Source organism: Geotrypetes seraphini, chromosome 3 (assembly GCF_902459505.1).
Source record: "Geotrypetes seraphini chromosome 3, aGeoSer1.1, whole genome shotgun sequence".
Taxonomy (NCBI): domain Eukaryota; kingdom Metazoa; phylum Chordata; class Amphibia; order Gymnophiona; family Dermophiidae; genus Geotrypetes; species Geotrypetes seraphini.
Genome location: NC_047086.1, coordinates 243607011 through 243625843, shown reverse-complemented (window position 1 = coordinate 243625843; position 18833 = coordinate 243607011). Strand labels below are relative to the sequence as shown.

The following is an 18833-nucleotide window of genomic DNA, read 5'->3' as shown; positions in this document are numbered from 1 at the left end:
CTCAGAAGTATGAGATCAACCCAAGTCTCATCCACAGTCACAAAACGCCACAAAAAGTTGTTCTCATTGCATTTAAAACACCCAAGACATGTCTTCAAAATGTCCAATCAAACTCGGTTTTGGTCGACATGGCACCCATCACGCACTCAACTTCTTCATGCCTAAATAGTCATGTAGGATGGTGTGTATATGTTTTGATGAAATACCAGCAGCCGTACAGTGAAAGATTAGATAAAATGGGCCTTTTCTCCCTCGAACAGAGGAGATTGAGAGGGGACATGATCAAAACATTCAAGGTACTGAAGGGAATAGACTTAGTAGATAAGGTAAGGAGAATGAGAGGGCACTCTCTAAAATTGAAAGGGGATAGATTCCGTACGAACATAAGGAAGTTCTTCTTCACCCAGAGAGTGGTAGAAAACTGAAGCGCTCTTCTGGAGTCTGTCATAAGGGAAAACACCTTCCAGGAATTCAAGACAAAGTTAGACAAGTTATCCCAGGACAAGCAGGCATGATATTCTCACATGTGGGTGACGTCATCTACAGAGCCCCGATGCGGAAGCATTTTCAAGCAAACTTGATTGAAGATTTAAGTTTGCTCTGCTGCTCCACGCATGCATGCCTTCCTGCTCCACTAGGGGGCGCATCCCCTCGTGGTCTCCAGTTCAAAATTTTCTGCTGAGCCTAGAAGTCGTGTTTTTTCAGGCTCTGCCCCAACTGCCTTCTAGCACCGCGATTTTTTCTTGTTTTTCTCGATTTAGTCGCTATGCGCGAGTTTTTTCTTGTTTCAACTGTTCCTGCTTCGTTTTTCACCGACCCGGAGGCTTCCGGGTCCCCGTGGCCGCGTGGCTATTCAAGCCGCGGCCAGTTTCGATTCTATGTCCCGGCCTTTGACCGGCTTTAAAAAGTGCACCCGGTGCGAGCGGCTTCTTTCCATCACAGACCCACATCGCCGGTGCATCCTCTGCCTGGGGGCCACTCATCCAACCGACTCCTGCCCCCAGTGCGCTACTTTCCAGAACCGGGCCCTCCGTCGAAGGAAAGCCTGCATGGCGGATCTTTTTACCCCGGACCAACCCTCTACCTCGGCCTCGAGGTCGGCCCCGGCCTCGGCCCCGGCCTTGACCTCGGCCCCGAATACCTCGGCATCGCCCCGAGACTCGAACCCGAAGTCCTCGGGACAACAGAAGACCTCGGCTCCGGGTAAGTCCCCTCTTCCCTCTTCAGGTTCTGTACCAGCAAAGAAACCAGCCTCGGGGACGCCGGCGACGCATGGCGGAAGTCCCATGCGTACAGCCCCGGCGAAGTCCTCCAAGCCTTCGGGCCGTGCCTCCACCACATGGGAATACTCTGATACGAGGTCGCCCCCGGTGGAGTGCACAGAGGCAGTGGACATGCCCTCGATGCTGTCCGTGCCCGTTTTCCGGGACCTACTCCGAGCGATGATCTCGTCGGAGCTGTCTGCTGCAATGGCCCATTTGCAACCGGCCTCGACCTCGACCCCGCAGGTGCCAGACCAGCCTGAGCCTCGCGTCGAGCCACCTCGAAGAAAAGCGCGCAAGCTTCACCGCATTCCATCCTCCTCGGACTCCTCACCAAGGCACCCGAGGCGCTCTCCCTCCACAGACCGCCGCGGTGCAAAACGTAGTGCTAAAACGACAGAAACCTCGAACCGCCGTACCTCCAAGAAGGCCCGGGGTTCCCCCACTCTACGAGGCCGTTCACCTACACCTCGTACGGGACCGCTAAGGGTGACTGAGCTATCACTCTCCAACCCGCGCATCCTCCGAACTCCCCCTCGGACCGGGACCCCGACCCGAGGTTGCAGGTTGTCACCGAGGGAATCCGGGTCGAGGTCACCGATTCGACATCGATCGGTACCTCAAACCCCGACATCGTCTCCGAGGGGCTCCTCGAGACGTCGGAGATCTACGACCCCGGAACACTTTCACAGTACTTCCCCGGTCTCGGAGCGTGGATCGGAGCAGGAACCTCGATACTCGAGGGAAGCCTCCCCATCCTTCTCCACCCGACGGAGGTCTCGTTCACCGACCCCGCACGGGGCCTCGGGAACATCTCGCCCATCCTTCACTCGCTTTGTCCAGGACATGGGCCACGCTTTAGACTTAGACCTCCAGTCCGACTCCAGATACTCTAAGGAATACCTAGCAGAGCTGGATATGCCATCACTGCCCAGAGAGTCCCTCCGCTTACTGCCTAACCCGGTACTCCAACAGGCCTTCTTCAGGAACCTGGAGACCCCCTACATGGTCACAGCCGTACCCTCCAAAATGGAGGCCAAGTACCGCACAGTACCCTACCCAGGATTCGAACAACCACAGCTCTCCCACCAGTCGCTGCTAGTAGAATCCTCCTTGAAAAAGGCCCACCCGTCCCGAGTCTCAGCCGCGGTTCCCCCAGGCCGAGAAGGCCGAACCCTAGACAAGTTCGGCAGGAGACTATATCAAAATGCCATGATGGCCTCTAGGGTACAAAGCTACACTTTCACCTTCACATCCTACCTCAAACACCTCATTGGACTATTGAGAGCCTTTGAGACTGACCTACCGGCCTCCCGCCAAGGAGCGTTTGGCCTGCTTTTAGAGTCCCTCTCCAACCTGCGCCTCCATCTATTCCACGCGGCCTACGATGGCTTCGAACTCTCCTCCAGAGAGGCAGCCTTTGCTATCGCCATGCGCCGACTAGCTTGGCTGCGCCTGGTCGACATGGACCCCAACTTACAGGACCGGTTGGCTAACCTACCCTGCGTGGGAAAAGAACTGTTCGATGACACGATCGAGGCGGCCACAAAACGCCTCTCCGAACACGAACGCTCGTTTGCCTCCCTCGTCCGGCAAAAACCTAAACCGCCCGCACCCTGGCCGTTCAGGGCCCCTCCACGCCGCTACCCACAAAAATCCACCCCTCCCTTCTTGCGGCCTCCACCCAGGCGTCTGCAAGCCCACCACCGGGCCATGCCCAAGTCCCAACCGCCTACGACTTCCAAACCACCCCCGTCCTTTTGACGGGATCCGCAGAAGGGCCGGGCCCCCTCCGCCATAGTCCCAGGCCTCCTTCCCATCGGAGGTCGCCTCAAAGCCTTTTACCCTCGCTGGGAACAAGTCACGTCGGACGCATGGGTCCTTGGCGTGATCTCATCAGGATACTATCTCAACTTTCGGGCCATTCCTCCAGACAACCCCCCAAGGAATTGCCCTCCCAACCGGACGCAGCTACCCCTACTCCTCTCCGAGGCTCGAGACCTGCTTCGCCTCAGGGCAGTGGAGCAGGTTCCCCCCGACCAACGGGGGAAGGGCTTCTACTCCCGTTACTTCCTGGTACCGAAAAAAACGGGAGACCTACGCCCAATACTAGACTTGAGACGCCTCAACAAATTTCTAGTACGGGAAAAATTTTGGATGCTTTCCCTACCGACCCTCTACCCCCTGATCGACGAGGGCGACTGGCTCTGCTCCCTCGATCTGAAGGAGGCGTACACACATGTCCCAGTACACCCCGCCCACCGCAAGTTCTTGCGTTTTCAGGTAGGGGACTGGCACCTACAATACCGAGTCCTCCCCTTCGGCCTAGCATCATCACCTCGGGTCTTCACCAAGTGCCTCGTGGTGGTCGCAGCAACCTTACGCTCCCAGGGCCTCCAGGTATTCCCCTAACTGGACGACTGGCTGATCAAAGCCCCGTCCAGGGAAGCGGTTATCTCAGCGACCCAACAGACTATTACCTACCTACAAAGTCTGAGGTTCGAAATAAACTTCCCAAAATCCCAACTACGCCCCTCCCAGTCCCTACAGTTCATCGGGGCCACGCTGGATACGGTTCGCCTCCGTTCCTTCCTCCCCCCTCTGCGCCTAGAGGCGTTAGTAAGTCTGAGTCGAAGGATCTCTCTACTGACCTCGGTATCAGCTCGACAGATGATGACTCTCCTAGGCCACATGGCCTCCACCGTCCATGTCACACCCTTCGCCTGCCTCCATCTGAGAATACCTCAATGGACCCTGGCCTCTCAATGGCGTCAAGACCGGGACCCGATCGACCATCCCGTGACAGTGACTCCTTCCTTGCAAAGATCGCTCCGCTGGTGGGCCGACTCTTCAAATCTTTCCAAAGGTTTACTCTTCCTCGCCCTTCATCACAGCAAGGTACTCACCACGGACTCGTCAGAGTACGCTTGGGGAGCCCACCTGGACGGCCTACGCACACAGGGGATGTGGTCAGCGGAAGACCGCCGCTGTCACATCAACGTGCTAGAGCTCCGGGCAATCTATCTCGCAGCTGTAGCTTTTCAACATCTGCTCCACGACCGGGTGGTCCTCATCCGAACCGACAACCAGGTAGCAATGTACTATGTAAACAAATAAGGAGGAACAGGGTCTTGGTCCCTCTGTCGGGAAGCCCTGCGCCTCTGGAAATGGGCAATCTCCAACAACACCTTCCTTCGAGCGGTGTACATACAAGGAGAACAAAACTGTCTGGCGGACAGACTCAGCCGCCTCCTCCAGCCACACGAGTGGTCACTGCACTCTCAAACCCTACGACAGGTGTTCAAACAGTGAGGGACGCCTCAAATAGATCTGTTCGCATCCCCCCACAATCACAAACTGCCTCTCTTCTGCTCCCGGATATACTCCCCGGAACGGCTCGAGGCCGACGCCTTCCTCCTCGGCTGGGAGGGAAGGTTCCTGTACGCGTTCCCGCCGTTTCCTCTGATCCTGCGGACACTCGTCCACCTGAATACAGTACAAGCCACCCTGATCCTGATTGCTCCTCGCTGGCCACGCCAGCCTTGGTTTTCCCTTCTACTTCAACTCAGTGTCAGAGATCCACTGCCTCTGCCTCGGTTTCCCTCTCTACTATCACAGGGTCAAGGTTCGCTGTTACATCCCAATCTTCAATCTCTTCATCTGAATGCTTGGTTTCTTTCCCCCTGACTTCTCTCCCCGTGTCTCAATCAGTCAAGGAGATATTGGAGGCCTCTAGAAAGACCTCAACGAGAACCTGCTACTCCCAAAAGTGGACTAGATTCTCAGCCTGGTGCTCCTCTCACAGCCAGGACCCGGTGTCGGTCCCCGTCCCCCTGGTCCTTGACTATTTACTTCAATTATCTCACTCCGGCCTAAAGACCAACTCCATTCTAGTACACCTCAGTGCGATTGCAGCCTTCCATCAGCCCCTGGAAGGGAAAGCCCTCTCGCTCCACCCCCTAGTCTCTCGCTTCATGAAGGGTCTTCTGAATGTCCACCCTCCTCTCAAACCTCCTCCGGTGGTTTGGGACCTTAACGTGGTTCTGGCTCAACTAATGAAACCTCCCTTTGAGCCCCTAGACAAATGCCATCCAAAATTCCTCACTTGGAAGGTGATTTTCCTGCTTGCGCTCACTTCCGCTCGGCGGGTTAGTGAGCTACAAGCTCTAGTGGCGGACCCACCCTTCACGGTATTCCATCACGACAAGGTGGTACTCCGCACTCATCCAAAGTTCATGCCCAAAGTAGTGTCTGATTTTCATCTCAATCAGTCCATTGTCTTACCTGTGTTTTTTCCCAAGCCCCACTCTCATCCCGGAGAGGTGGCGCTCCACACTCTTGACTGTAAGAGAGCGTTGGCCTTCTACCTCCAACGCACTCAACCACACCGGAAAGTCCCACAATTGTTTTTGTCCTTCGACCCAAACCGGTTAGGTCACCCAGTCTCCAAGCGCACCTTGTCCAACTGGTTGGCCGATTGCATCTCCTTCTGCTACGCTCAGGCTGGTCTCGCACTGCATGGTCGAGTAACGGGACACAAGGTCCGAGCGATGGCAGCCTCCGTAGCGTTCCTCAGGTCCACATTTATTGAGGAAATCTGCAAGGCTGCCACGTGGTCTTCGGTTCATACTTTCACCTCCCATTACTGTCTGGACTCACTTTCCAGGAGCGATGGCCGGTTCGGCCAATCGGTTTTGCGAAATCTATTTGCTTAAATTGCCAACTTCCCTCCATCCCTCTTCAGTTAGCTTGGAGGTCACCCACATGTGAGAATATCATGCCTGCTTGTCCTGGGATAAAGCACAGTTACTTACCGTAACAGGTGTTATCCAGGGACAGCAGGCATATATTCTCACAACCCGCCCACCTCCCCGAGGTTGGCTTCTTTGCTAGTTAAGTGAACTGGAGACCACGAGGGGATGCGCCCCCTAGTGGAGCAGGAAGGCACGCATGCGTGGAGCAGCAGAGCAAACTTAAATCTTCAATCAAGTTTGCTTGAAAATGCTTCCGCATCGGGGCTCCGTAGATGACGTCACCCACATGTGAGAATATATGTCTGCTGTCCCTGGATAACACCTGTTACGGTAAGTAACTGTGCTTTCTTGTTGAACCAGAACATACGCAGGTAGGGCTAGTCTCAGTTAGGGCACTGGTCTTTGACCAGAGGGCCGCCGCATGAGTGGACTGCTGGGCACTATGGACCACTGGTCTGACCCAGCAGCGGCAATTCTTATGTTCTTTGCTCTCTCATTTAGGGTCAGTTGGTGATCTTCCATCACAATTCAATGAGCATCATAAATTTTGTTGGTTGTTGCTGTTTTTGGACGTCCAGAGCGTTTATCAACAATACTTTTCCAGCCCCATTTAAACTCAGCAGCCCACGCATTCACCATTGAAAATGAAGGAAACATGTAACCATATACTGCTTCTAACTCAGATTTAATTTCAGCAGGCAATTTTCCCTTGAAATGAAGGAATTTTATCACAGCGCTATACAGTACTCATTTTTGTCCATTTTTTATAAAGTGGGCAGTTGTTCACTTTAAAAGGCTAACACGACAAAACTAGCCATCAGACTGACTTAAAAATCTAGCCATAATCGTTTGTTAATGCCATCTGGTGGACTGCTATAGAATTGCGATGCTACTCTTGCTCTTTCTTGGTCAGGCTGGAAACCTTTCAATTGACCCTCATAGAATAGGCTTCTACCAGGCATCCTGTAATAGCATTGCCCTTAATGAATCTTACCATTTGGGATCATCAGCTACTGAAATTAAAGCGACAGAACAAGTACATCCAAATTACCTTGAGAATCCCGGGTGAGCAGATGAGCCATCTAGAAGGGGAGCAGAGTGAAAGCAGGACAACCAGCTCCAGCTAGTCAAAAGGAGAAGGACTGGTGAGAGCAGCTGCAGCCTTTACCTTCACCCTATCTCCTTGCCCCAGAACTGTGTGAGAACACTTACAGATAATGTCAATGTGAATGACATTATCCATGCAAATGTTCATCATAACCCTCCTCCTCCCTTCTTACGGGCTGCTTGCCCTGCCTTGTGCTAACAGTTAGTCCCATCTTGGTTCCAAGAGTAGCAAGCAAATTTTGGAAAGCACTGGAAACTCTTGTCTTTATGCCAGACAGTATCTGATTCACAGTAAACTATGGAATGCATCCTTCTTCCTTCTAGGTCTCGTGCATATACAAGTTCTGATCTATTCAAATAGAAACTAAGCACAATGTCCGACCCTCAAGTCTGGCGATGGCATGCATGCTACAATAAGATTAATGCGCTGAACAGCACTTGCTACTGCTGATTGATTGTAATGTTTTAAATACGACTTTTGGGGTCAGTAGTCGAATATTTTAATCAGCCTTTGTATAAATGACGGCTGCAGCATTTAATCTACAGTGCGTTCTCGCTATTTGCTGGGGTTAGATTCCTAGAAAACCCCGTGAATACCGAAAATGTGAACACGGAACCATTGATTCTGGGGGGAAAAGAGGGGTTAGATTCCTGTGTGACCCTGTTTACTGTGTACTTTTGCTGCCTAATACCATAAATCCATCATTTTCTTTACCTTTCTTGTAAAGAACAGCTCGTTTATTATATTTTGTATTTATTTATTTCTTAAGAGTCTTTTGGTACAATAATACTCGCAGCTGTATGAATATTTTCATCCTCTTGAGAACACACTGTGCATGACTGAATAAATAAAATTGTCCATGAATAGGGAAAATGGGTTACTCTTTATTTTGTGCAAATAAGCAAATCTGTGAATGCAGAACACGTGGCTAACAAGAACACACTGTTTTATGTATATTCAGTGTTACTCTCCAGATAATGGTGACTTCTCTTAGTTCTATAGATCATGACGGTATTTAGCTGCTAAGTCATACAAACAGTACACAGGCCTACAGAACTGGGACTAAAATATTCTTTATTTGTAGAAACCCAATCCTGCCAGTGTTTTGGCCAAAAGCCTGCCTCAGGGGTCTCTAAGATTGTTTCATGTATCTTTCATATATGAACAATGAGTCCCCCATTTCTTAAACAATCAAATTCGCAGAAGAAGAATTCTGTGGATACAGTCAAAAAATCTTCATTTGTAAGTTTGATTGGCACAGGCTCTGGATGTTGTTTTCAAGTCCCGGCTCCCGGCCAACACTAGCATAGGGACTCATGAGGTCGAAGCAGGACTGGGGTATCAACATCTCCTAGTGTTGTGAGAGGCAGACACTCAACAACTCACACATGACACCCTCCTCCTCCGTTTAGTTTATCTTTCTCTCAAACCCAAAGCCCCTGTCTCAGGAGAGATGCTGGACTGAGACAGGGGCTTTGGGTTTGAGAATTCTCAGGGAATTCAGGGGTTTCAGTGGGAGGGAGTGGGGGAACCTGCTGGGGGACTTCGTGAGGGGGGGAGTTTCCCTGCTGCAGCCGCTCAGCTGATCGCGACACAGGGATTCCCTTGCCGCAATCAGCTAATAGTAATGTGATTTTCTAACTGGCACCTGTGACATGTACGCCAGTTAGAAAATCAGGGCGGCTAGGCAGAGTTATAGACGCGATTCTGTATAGGACGCTAGTCTGCGATTCTCAGCCACTTCTTAGGCAGCGACTGAGACTGGAGTCCTGTATAGAATTTTCCCCAAAGTGTCTTGTAGGAACCCGAAAGGGGGCATGGCCATGGGAGAGGCATGGGTGGGTCAGAGGCGTTTCAAAACTTTATAGAATACCAGGGTTGCATGCCCAACTTGCGCACTAGAATTTACACCAGGTTTCAGCAGGTGTACGAGTGCTTGTGCCTAAAGCTGGGCATCAGAATCCATGCTAAGTGCTAATCTATAAAAGGCACTCAGCCCAGAATATCCTTTATAGAATAGTACTTGATGCCGATTTTTCCCAGCCCCCAATTTTCCAAGTTTATTTACGTTTTAATATACCAACTATCATCATGTATCTGGCCTGTTTACATAGCTAAAAATATTAAAAATTTAAGAATGGGGATAAAGAAAAGAAAAGTGGACATTAAATAGACAAATACAATTACGTACGCGAGTTTGAGGGAGAAGGGGGAAGGAAAGTTTGTAATTACAATCGTTAAAAATAAATGAGGGGAAGAGGGGGAGGAAAAAAAAACACCAGGAAGGGGGGGGGGGGGTCGTTTCTTAGAAGCGGTTGGTTTTGTATACTGCTGTGCTGTTAGAAAGGGGAAATGTTAAACGCTTTGGTATGCGTCTTTACTGAATCTGGCCCATACCAGCTGTTACCCTGTGGATCAGTGCTTTTATTTATTTGGCTTTATATCCCGTTCTCCCATAAGAGCTCAGAATGGGTTACAAGTTAACATACATAATAAAACATAACCAGGGTATATATAGTATTATAGAGCATGACAGTACATTTTAGGTTATGACATGGTGGGACAATGCATAGGAGAGCATGATATTAGTCAAAAAGCATGGCATTACTTAATAGGATATGACAGGACCTCATACAATATTGAATATCTAGTCCCTTTATTTCTTAACTAGTCTTTTAGCCCGATACATTAACGGGTGCTAGAATATATGTCTCTCTTTCTTTCTTTCTTTCTTTCTGTCTCTCTTCCTCCCACTGTCTTTCTCTCTCCATGGCCCCTTTTCTCTGTCTGTCTTTCTGTCCCTCTCCCTGCCCCTGTGTCTTTATTCCTTTCTTTCTCCCTCCCTCCCGCTGTCTTTCTTTCTATCTGTCTCTCTCCCTGCCCCCATGCAGCATTCCCTCCCCCTCCATTTCCCTGTGCAGTAGCATTTCCCCCACCCCACTTCCCTGTGCAGCAGCAGCATTCCCTCCCCCTCCATTTCCCTGTGCAGCAGCATTTCCCTCCTCCCACCCCACTTCCCTGTGCAGCAGTCGCAGCAGCATTCCCTCCCCCTCCATTTCCCTGTGCAGCAGCATTTCTTTCCCCACCCCACTTCCCTGTGCAGCAGCAGCAGCATTTTCCTCCCCCCTACTTCCCTGTGCAGCAGGCGCAACAGCATTCCCTCCCCCTCCATTTCCCTGTGCAACAGCATTTCCCTCCCCCCACCTCACTTCCCTGTGCAGCAACAGCAGCAGTATTTCCCTCCCCCTCCACTTCTCTGTGCAGCAGCAGCAGCGGTCTTTTTCCTTCCCCTCCAGGTCCCTGTGCAGTAGCATTTTCTCCCACCCACCCCCCTTCTCTTCCCACAGTCTGGCCTGCTCCATTATTCCCTTGTCGGCCCCCCCTTTCTCTTCCCACGGTCTGGCCTGCTCCATTATTGCCTTGTCGGCCCCCCTTTCCCTTCCCGCAGTCTGGCCTGCTCCGTTATTTTCTTGTTGGAGTTTATTTTTAAGTTTAAAGGTGCCATGGCGGCTCCTCTTCTGATCCCCACCTGCGTCGGAAGCTTTCTCCGATGCAGGTGCGGCTTGTGAGTGGAGCCGCCACGGCAGCTTTTAATTTAAAAATAAACTTCGGCCGATAGGGCCGTATTTCTTGGCTTGAGGAGGTGGAGAGCAGGGAGTCCAGCACTTTTCATTATCTCTGTCGGCCACTGGCACAGCTATGCGCCCATGCGCACTCTTGCCAGCCACGGACCTACGGATCAGGGATCACGGATCATGCAGGTAAGAGTGCGCAAGCGCGCTTAGCGTTTTATTATAGTAGATTTATACTTTTTTGCCTTAGGTCATTTGGGGGTCTCAAGGAGTGAGAGGAAGCAGCAGACGAAACCAATATTTACTGTTTGTTTTAATGGGGACTTGGTCTTGATTCATCAAGATTTTTTTCCCCCCATTAACACTCAATGGGCAAAAGACTTAAGACTTCCCTTGTGTGACCTCCTTGTAGACTCAACTAAGCTTGTCAAGACAGGGGGCCCCCAAATTTGCAAATAATATCTCCTTAGATCTCCATTGGTACACTCAGTCCCTGTGTGCGAATCCTCTGCTGAGGGGGGAGAGTTGTATCTAAGACCCAGGTGTACAATTAGCTGGCTTTAGGATGAAACAATGAATTACAGCTGAAGACTGAAACTGTGGTCCTAGCATGTGTTTACTGGCACAATATAAGTAGTGTAAGCCATATTATTCAGGTTTAGGTATAGTCAATCCAGTAAGCTGAACTCCTATAGGCTTTGAATGTGTGGTCCCTGGAATTTATTTTATCCCTGAGACCCAATGTCCTTTTTGTGGTTGGTTAAGCTCTGTAAGTAGGGGAATCCTCAGTAGTTGAGGTGATCTCCCTATCATACCTGGGTCCAGCGCAACTCCTTTAAATCCATTTTCTAATCCTCTTCTTCCTTTATCACCTCCAGTTTCTCTTCTAGGATACTTCTGTTTGGTAGTAGTGGGCCGAACACGTGCGCATATCACTACACCAAATCAGTGGAAAGGATTTGGATTCAAGCAAAGTACACCACACCAAAATCACAATCTTTCTTTGCTCATCATTTGCTGTCATATCAGCAGTTTGGGCCTGGCTACAGAACTGATCTTGCTCGGCACATGTTCTATGGGTCTACTCTGTATGAACACTGAGTGGTGTTTAGTTTGTTAGGGGAGGTTCATAGACAGTAACGCGGAAGACAAAGGCACGCGCCGACAACTGAGCGCAAGACGGAGGCACGCGCCGAAGAAAAAGACTGTTTTTAGGGGCTGCGACGGGGGTTTTTGTTGGGGAGCCCCCCCCACTTTACTTAATACATATCGTGGTGGCGTTGTGGGGGGTTTTGTGGGGTTGTAACCCCCCATATTTTAGTGAAAACGTAACTTTTTCCCTAAAAACAGGGAAAAAGTTAAGTTTTCAGTAAAATGTGGGGGTTTACAACCCCCAAACCCCCCACAACGCGGCGCAATCTGTATTAAGTAAAGTGGGGGGGGTTCCCCCCCCCACACCCCCCGTCGTAGCCCCTAAAAACAGTCTTTTTCTTCGGTGCGCGCCGTCGCGCTGCGCTCAGTTGTCTGCTCACGCCTTTGTCCCAGCGCGTTTTTGACCTGACACCGTTAGGGGATACCGATAGCACTGACTGTTATTGTACGGGAGGGAATACAGGAAGAACGACAGATTGTTGCCTTATTTTTCTGGATATTTGTGAGATCACACATTCAAAAATAGTTTCTCCCTGAAGCACTGAATTACCTAACCTTAGACACACATATATGCACATATACAAACCGAGTAAAAGAATATGAGAGAGGGCCTGAAATGTTTACGTGTAAGAAGCTTCTTCATTGCTAACAGAGGAGATTGTCACAATTTTGTGTTTTAAGTTTCTGGCATCGATGTTGAATTCCATTCATAGTAATAACAGTATTTCAGTTCCAAAACATATCATTACTCCCAAACTGCCGATTGCTGCAAATTAAAAGAGCATATTATCAGGCTCTGAAAGATAATGCTGAATTAAGACCTATGTTTCATGGGAAATTGTCTTTCCTATTTCATTATTTTGGTTTGATTCCCTGCCTCATATTTCTCCCAGCTGCGTTCTGCTGACTTGCCTCAACAAATTGGAAACATATAAGTGTTTGGTTAACTAAGGCAGGAAAGTGACTTGTGTACTTTCTCTCCTCCTGAATAGGGGAGGATGTTGGCTACGTGGCCAGCGAGATCACAATGAGCGATGAGGAGCGGATCCAGCTGATGATGATGGTCAAGGAGAAGATGATAACGATAGAAGAGGCACTTGCCAGGGTAGGAAGTTTCTCTCTGTGTTTGCTTCCATTCATGCAGTGTCACAAAGGGCAGATGAGTTTGTTCACTTCTCTGTTAACTTTCAGTGACTATGCAGTTACAAGAAAAGATCAAACGAGAAAACTGATGGTTTGTATCTTTTGCTGAACATCTGTCTTGAGTATCTTGTCATTATGAATCAGACTAGCTTACCCAGGCTGAGCATAAATCTCCTTTGTACTCTTGAGACACTCTGATTTTAATCTTGTTTCAATATTGGTTGCTGCGTTAGTCTACTTGGATGTGTGGATGTAGGGGTCATCAAACGAGTTGTAGTTGATACTCTACTCTTAGCCCCACCCCTTTTTTTTTTTTTTTTTTTTAACAAAACCACGCAAGAGGTTTTTATCACCAGCTGGTGTTTTGATGCTGCTCTAACGCTCATTTATTCAGTGATACGGCTGGCGCTTAAAACTCTTGTGCAGTTTTGTTAAAGGGGGAGATTAGTGTACAAACTTACCCCCTCTTTTACTAAGTTGTAATAGACGTTTCTAACACAGCCCAGAGTGCTAAATGCTCTGATACTGCTCCGACATTCATAAAATTTCTATCAGCTTCGGAACAGCATCGAAACATTTAGTTCTCTGGGCTGCAGTAGAAACATCTACCGCAGCTTTAGTAAAAAAAAAAAAAGGGGAGGGGCTAATTTATTATTAAACATGCCATGGTATAACACAGAAAGAAATGAGAAGGCTACAAATTATACAAAACACAGCAATAAAAATTATTACTAATTCAAAAAAATATGACTATGCAACACCACTTTTATAAAAGGCACACTGGCTACCAGTCTCGCACAGAATCACTTATAAAATTGCGCTGTTAACTTTTAAAATCCGACAATCTAACGTACTGATATTTTTGGACCGTCTTTTGATACCCCATTTAGGACACTTAGATCAACAGAACAGCATCTAATGATGATCCCTTCTTTAAAAGTAATGGGTACTAGGAGATCTACTATTTTTTTCAGTTATAGCCCCCCAGCTCTGGAATAACCTACCAAATTATTTGCGTGATTAACCCTCATTAGAAAAATTTTAAAGTTTTCTAAAAGTTTTCTGTATAAAGACGCAGTTGAGACACAGATAGGATAATTTGTTTACAATTAAAATGTTATATTTTAATATTCAATTTCAATTAGACCCCCATGTCATGTATAGGTCCCAAACTTTTCTTTCTGTCCCCTCTATTTTATTCCATTTTCTTATCTTTATTCTTTGTCACCTTCCGGATGTGTTTTCCTTAAATGTTTCTTCTTTTTCTTTAAAAATTGTCGTTCATCCCCATTTCCTTTTGTACCAGTAAGTAAATTTATATATATATATATATTTTTTTGTAACAAATTGTCATGTAGTTTGTCCCCTACTTTTAATATTGTCATACGCATTGAAATACTTGACATTGCGTGTACAACAAATTTTTAATAAACTTGAAACTTGAAGAAGGAGTTTCAAAAGTGAATTTAATTTTTTTATTTATTTAATTTTTCAAATATTTCCATTATTACATACCATAATATTTATGTGATAACAATAGTAATCAAACAATGATCTCAAGGGAAAAAAACAAAGAAAGAATAACAGTTCAGTCCTTAGACCACTATCGTTTCCAAAACTAAAAGGAAATAGAGTTACATGACAGTTCAAATAAACCTTTGAAAACACTTCTTCCGCTCTCAAATGGTCAATCCGAACTAGTGGATTGGGCATATCTGAATTCCTTTTTAGCTGAAATGAAGGGAGTTTTATTTTGACTTTGTAACAGTTCTCTCTCTCTCTTACATTTATGATTCATAAAATGTTATTATTGTTGATGAGTTGAGGAGGGAGCATTGGTGGTCTTTTAAGGAAGAGTGTGCAATGCCCACTTGTCTGGGAAATGTCAGAATCCTTCAGCTTTCTGCTGAGAATCCTTACCCCAGGAATGCATGAGCAAAATGTTTTTGTTCTGCAGAGGGCTGGCTTGACTTCACTCTCTCAGGGATTGCCTTTTCTTCTATTCTGAAGAAGAAATCTCCTCTGAAGGGCTGGGGATGGCAGTTTTGTATGAGTAAAGTATCATATATTTGTTAGTAGACAAGTCTTGTACATGCAGGCATGGTTGAAAGACACAGTTATGTTTAGCTGTAAATTGTTGCCCCCTAGAGGACCAAACAAAAATTACTTGAACTCTTTTTCCCTAGAGGATTGTAAATTTTTCAGAATTTTGTAGTTTAAATGTTTTATTTACTTTTTTTTTTAGTAGTAACAATGGATACCCAACAAATTTATTGTAGATATGATCAAGTAATGTTTTGATTGCATGTTGAGCTCATGTTGCCAGTGCTTTCTGTTTCATTTCTTACTTTATTATACAGTATTTTCTTTCATTGATTTTTTTTTTAATCTAATTACTGAGTTTTAAAAGAAAAAAACAGCATGTTAAAGGGGATGTTTCAATTATAATAAAGAAGAGGCAGGCCCTTTTTCTCCCTAGGAACTGCATAAGGACCTCCTGGAGTCATTTTTACAATTATAAACAGTTATGGAGCAAACTATGTGTTTTCATGAAACTTTATTCAACTCCCTCTACCTCCAGTGAAGGCGTTTATGAGGCTGAGAGCTGATTTCATCATTTTGCTGTCTGTCCAATTATAATATATGTCAGTTGAGGGATTGTTACATCATTTCTTCCCCATGGCTAATATGGTTAAAAAGTATGGTAAGATTTATCTTTTCATAGTAAAGAATTTTAGAGTTTAGGGAAGATGTAATCCCATTTATTTCATTGCCAGCTGATTTGACTGTGGGTCTAAGGCAATAAAAATTCATACTTTATTTCTTTCCCCTCTTCGTAATGGTATGATGGGAGAATAATATACAGGAATAAATAAATTGTTGAGGGAAGAACAGTAGCATCACTAGGATGGGGGACATGGCTGAAGTTGGAAGTATTAAGTATCATAGGTGAGAGAGGCAATGGAGGTGTCACTGTTTGGAGGGGTTACAAGAAAGTGGAGTTGCCACAATGGGATTGAGACAGTTGGGGGGGAGGGTGCTGGATGGATGGGACTCAAGGGCATCAGCAGAGGCTGGAAGACCTTGGAAAGAAGGCGGGAAGAGGAGCAATAAATTGTGAGGCTTAGAAATGTTAGTGAAGATGTTAATGAAAGGGCAAAAATTGGGGTCAGGTAACATCTGCAGGGTGGCTGGGCCCCAAGGACGTTGGAGTTGGAGAGGCTAGGAAATGGGGCAAAGGCAGAGCAGAATGTGGGAAATGCGCATGAGTCGAGTCTCTTTCATTTGAAAGGAAGCTCTGGAATGAGAGGGCATAGGATGAAGTTAAGAGGTGATAAGCTCAGGAGTGATCTAAGGAAATACTTTTATACAGAAAGGGTGGTAGATGCATGGAACAGTCTCCCGGAAGAGGTGGTAGAGACAGAGACTGTGTCTGAATTCAAGAAAGTCTGGGATAGGCAAGTGGGATCTAGAGAGAGGAAAAGATAATAGTTACTGTGGATGGGCCATTTGGGCTTTATCTGCCATCATGTTTCTATATTTCTATTTCTTCAGAACCTTAAAATGAGCAATGATCTTTTTTTTGTAACATTCTATTTGTATTTCCCATAATGCCTCTTTGCATATGAAATTCAGTAACTCGAGCCTGAGACTATTTCACAGAAATATTCCAAGATGAAGCAAACTGATTGGTCATGATATATAGTTTGATTTGGTATCCTTCCTGCGCTAAGTTTGTCCAATGCTCTTTTAATCATAGCTCAAGGAATATGAAGCCCAGCACAGGCCATCGGGTGCCCCAGACACTACAGATTGGACTGATAGCCCCTCTCCATCATTTGACGGGTCATCTAACTGTAACGTAAGTCCCTTTCTTTCTTTAGAGATGATTGGAAATCTCCACCTCGGTCACAATGTTATCACTCTGAAAAGATTGACCTCTACCAAGGTGTTGTTGCACAGTTTAGTGCATTTTTATCTTATTTTCTGTAGACTATGTAAGTCTCAAAAAGAACAACTATGTCCATTTGGAATCAGAGAAGTGATAGGCTTTACTTTAATTATTAAAGCAACAGCATAACTAGAGCTTAAAAGCAAGCACATTTCTAGAATCCAAATGAATTGTTACTGCCTAGTCTTTTGTAGCTAGACGTAACTTTTTATCTTAGCAATCTGCAATTTTTTTCCGTGAAAAATGAAAAGAACCCCCCCCCCCCAATTGGTATACGGCAAATATATGGTTTATAGTTTATTATTTATAGGAGTGTGTGGCGCAGTGGTTGGAGCTATAGCCTCAGCACCCTGGGGTTGTGGGTTCAAACCCCATGCTGCTCCTTGTGACTCTGGGCAAGTCACTCAGTCCTCCATAGCCCCAGGTACGTTAAATAGATTGTGAGCCCACCGGGATAGATAGGGAAAATGCTTGAGTAGCTGAGTGTAAAAAGCCGCTTAGATAACCTTGATAGGCGGTATATAAAAACCTAATAAACTTGAAACTTGCCTTTAACAAGATGGATTACAACTTTACATACGCAATAAATATACAAAACAACATATAAAAATATTTCATTCTTCTAATACAAAGCAGTGTCAATAACCATATTTCATCTTACAAAATAAGGGGTCCTTTTACTAAGGGCGCTAGTGCGTCTTAGCGCGCTAAATGCTAACATGTGCTAATGCATCCTTGGAAATAATGGATGTATGCTAATTTTTAGCATGCGCTAAGACGCACTAGCTTGCCTTAGTAAAAGGCCCCTAAGTGACGTTTCAACAATTTCTTAAAATTACACTAGTCCTTCTGTTGTCTAATATAGACTGGGAGTTTGTTCCATTCAGTGGGGCCCACAAAGGAGAAGACCCTAGTTCTAATTTCTTCCAAGTGCAACTTTTTTCGAGTTGGAATAATCAGGTCAGAGTGCCCTGCTGAACATAATGCATGAGAAGGTACATAAGATAAAACACAGTCCTGTAAATATTTGGGTGTCAATTGATGCATGCTCAAATAGACCAATAACAACTGCTTATACTGAATTCTGTACTCCCATCTTCAGCCAATATAGCATGACATAATATGAAGAAACATAGTAAATTATGGCAGATAAAGACCTGAAGGTCCAACCAGTCTGCCCATAATTTATACCCATTAACAAAATACATGATTAGATTAACTTGTCTCTTCTTTGATATTTCTGGGCCATAGACTATAAAGTCAGGTATTGTCCTAGGTTCCAAATGCTGAAGTTGCCATCCAAGCTCATTCCAGCCTTTCCAACCATCAAGTTGTTTGTAGGATATCTACTGTAAAGTCTGGCCAGTAACATCTTCATAGAAACATAGAAATATAGAAAAAAGCGGCAGAAAAGGGCTATAGCCCACCAAGTCTGCCCATTCCAAGTATCCCCCCCCCCCTGAGTTTACTCCCTTAAAGATCATGTTCCATATGCCCACCCTAGCCATCCTACACCGAATCACCATATATGGAACACAGACCATGCAGGTCTGTCCAGTACCAGCCTTAGTTCTTTAATTTACATCCTTCATTTTCTAATTAGAGATCCTCTATTTTTATCCCACGCTTTTTTAAATTCCATCACCGTTTTCCTCTCCACCACTTCCCTCGGGAGGGCATTCCAGGCATCTACCATCCTCTCCGTGAAGAAGAATTTCCTAACATGCTAACATGATCCTGCTTCTTGATTCCAAACAATTCACAAATGATAGAATTCTGAGTGACTTGTAATGTATGCATAGCAGAAGAAGATATGCCTAAAAATACTACATTGCATTGGTATTGGTTTACAGCAGAAGCTGCAAGAAAAGCAGAGTAGAGAACATATCT

General features: G+C 46.2%; 1 protein-coding gene across 3 annotated transcripts in view; it reads left to right on the top strand.

Moving 5' to 3' along the window:
• SASH1 (SAM and SH3 domain containing 1) overlaps positions 1 to 18833 on the top strand; it is a 512910-nt gene that overhangs the window by 300524 nt on the left and 193553 nt on the right. For all 3 annotated transcript variants that reach the window (XM_033936578.1, XM_033936577.1, XM_033936580.1), the window contains exons 7-8: positions 12841 to 12953; positions 16752 to 16853. In XM_033936578.1, coding sequence (XP_033792469.1) covers positions 12841 to 12953; positions 16752 to 16853 — 215 coding nt within the window. The remainder of the gene's footprint in view (positions 1 to 12840; positions 12954 to 16751; positions 16854 to 18833) is intronic.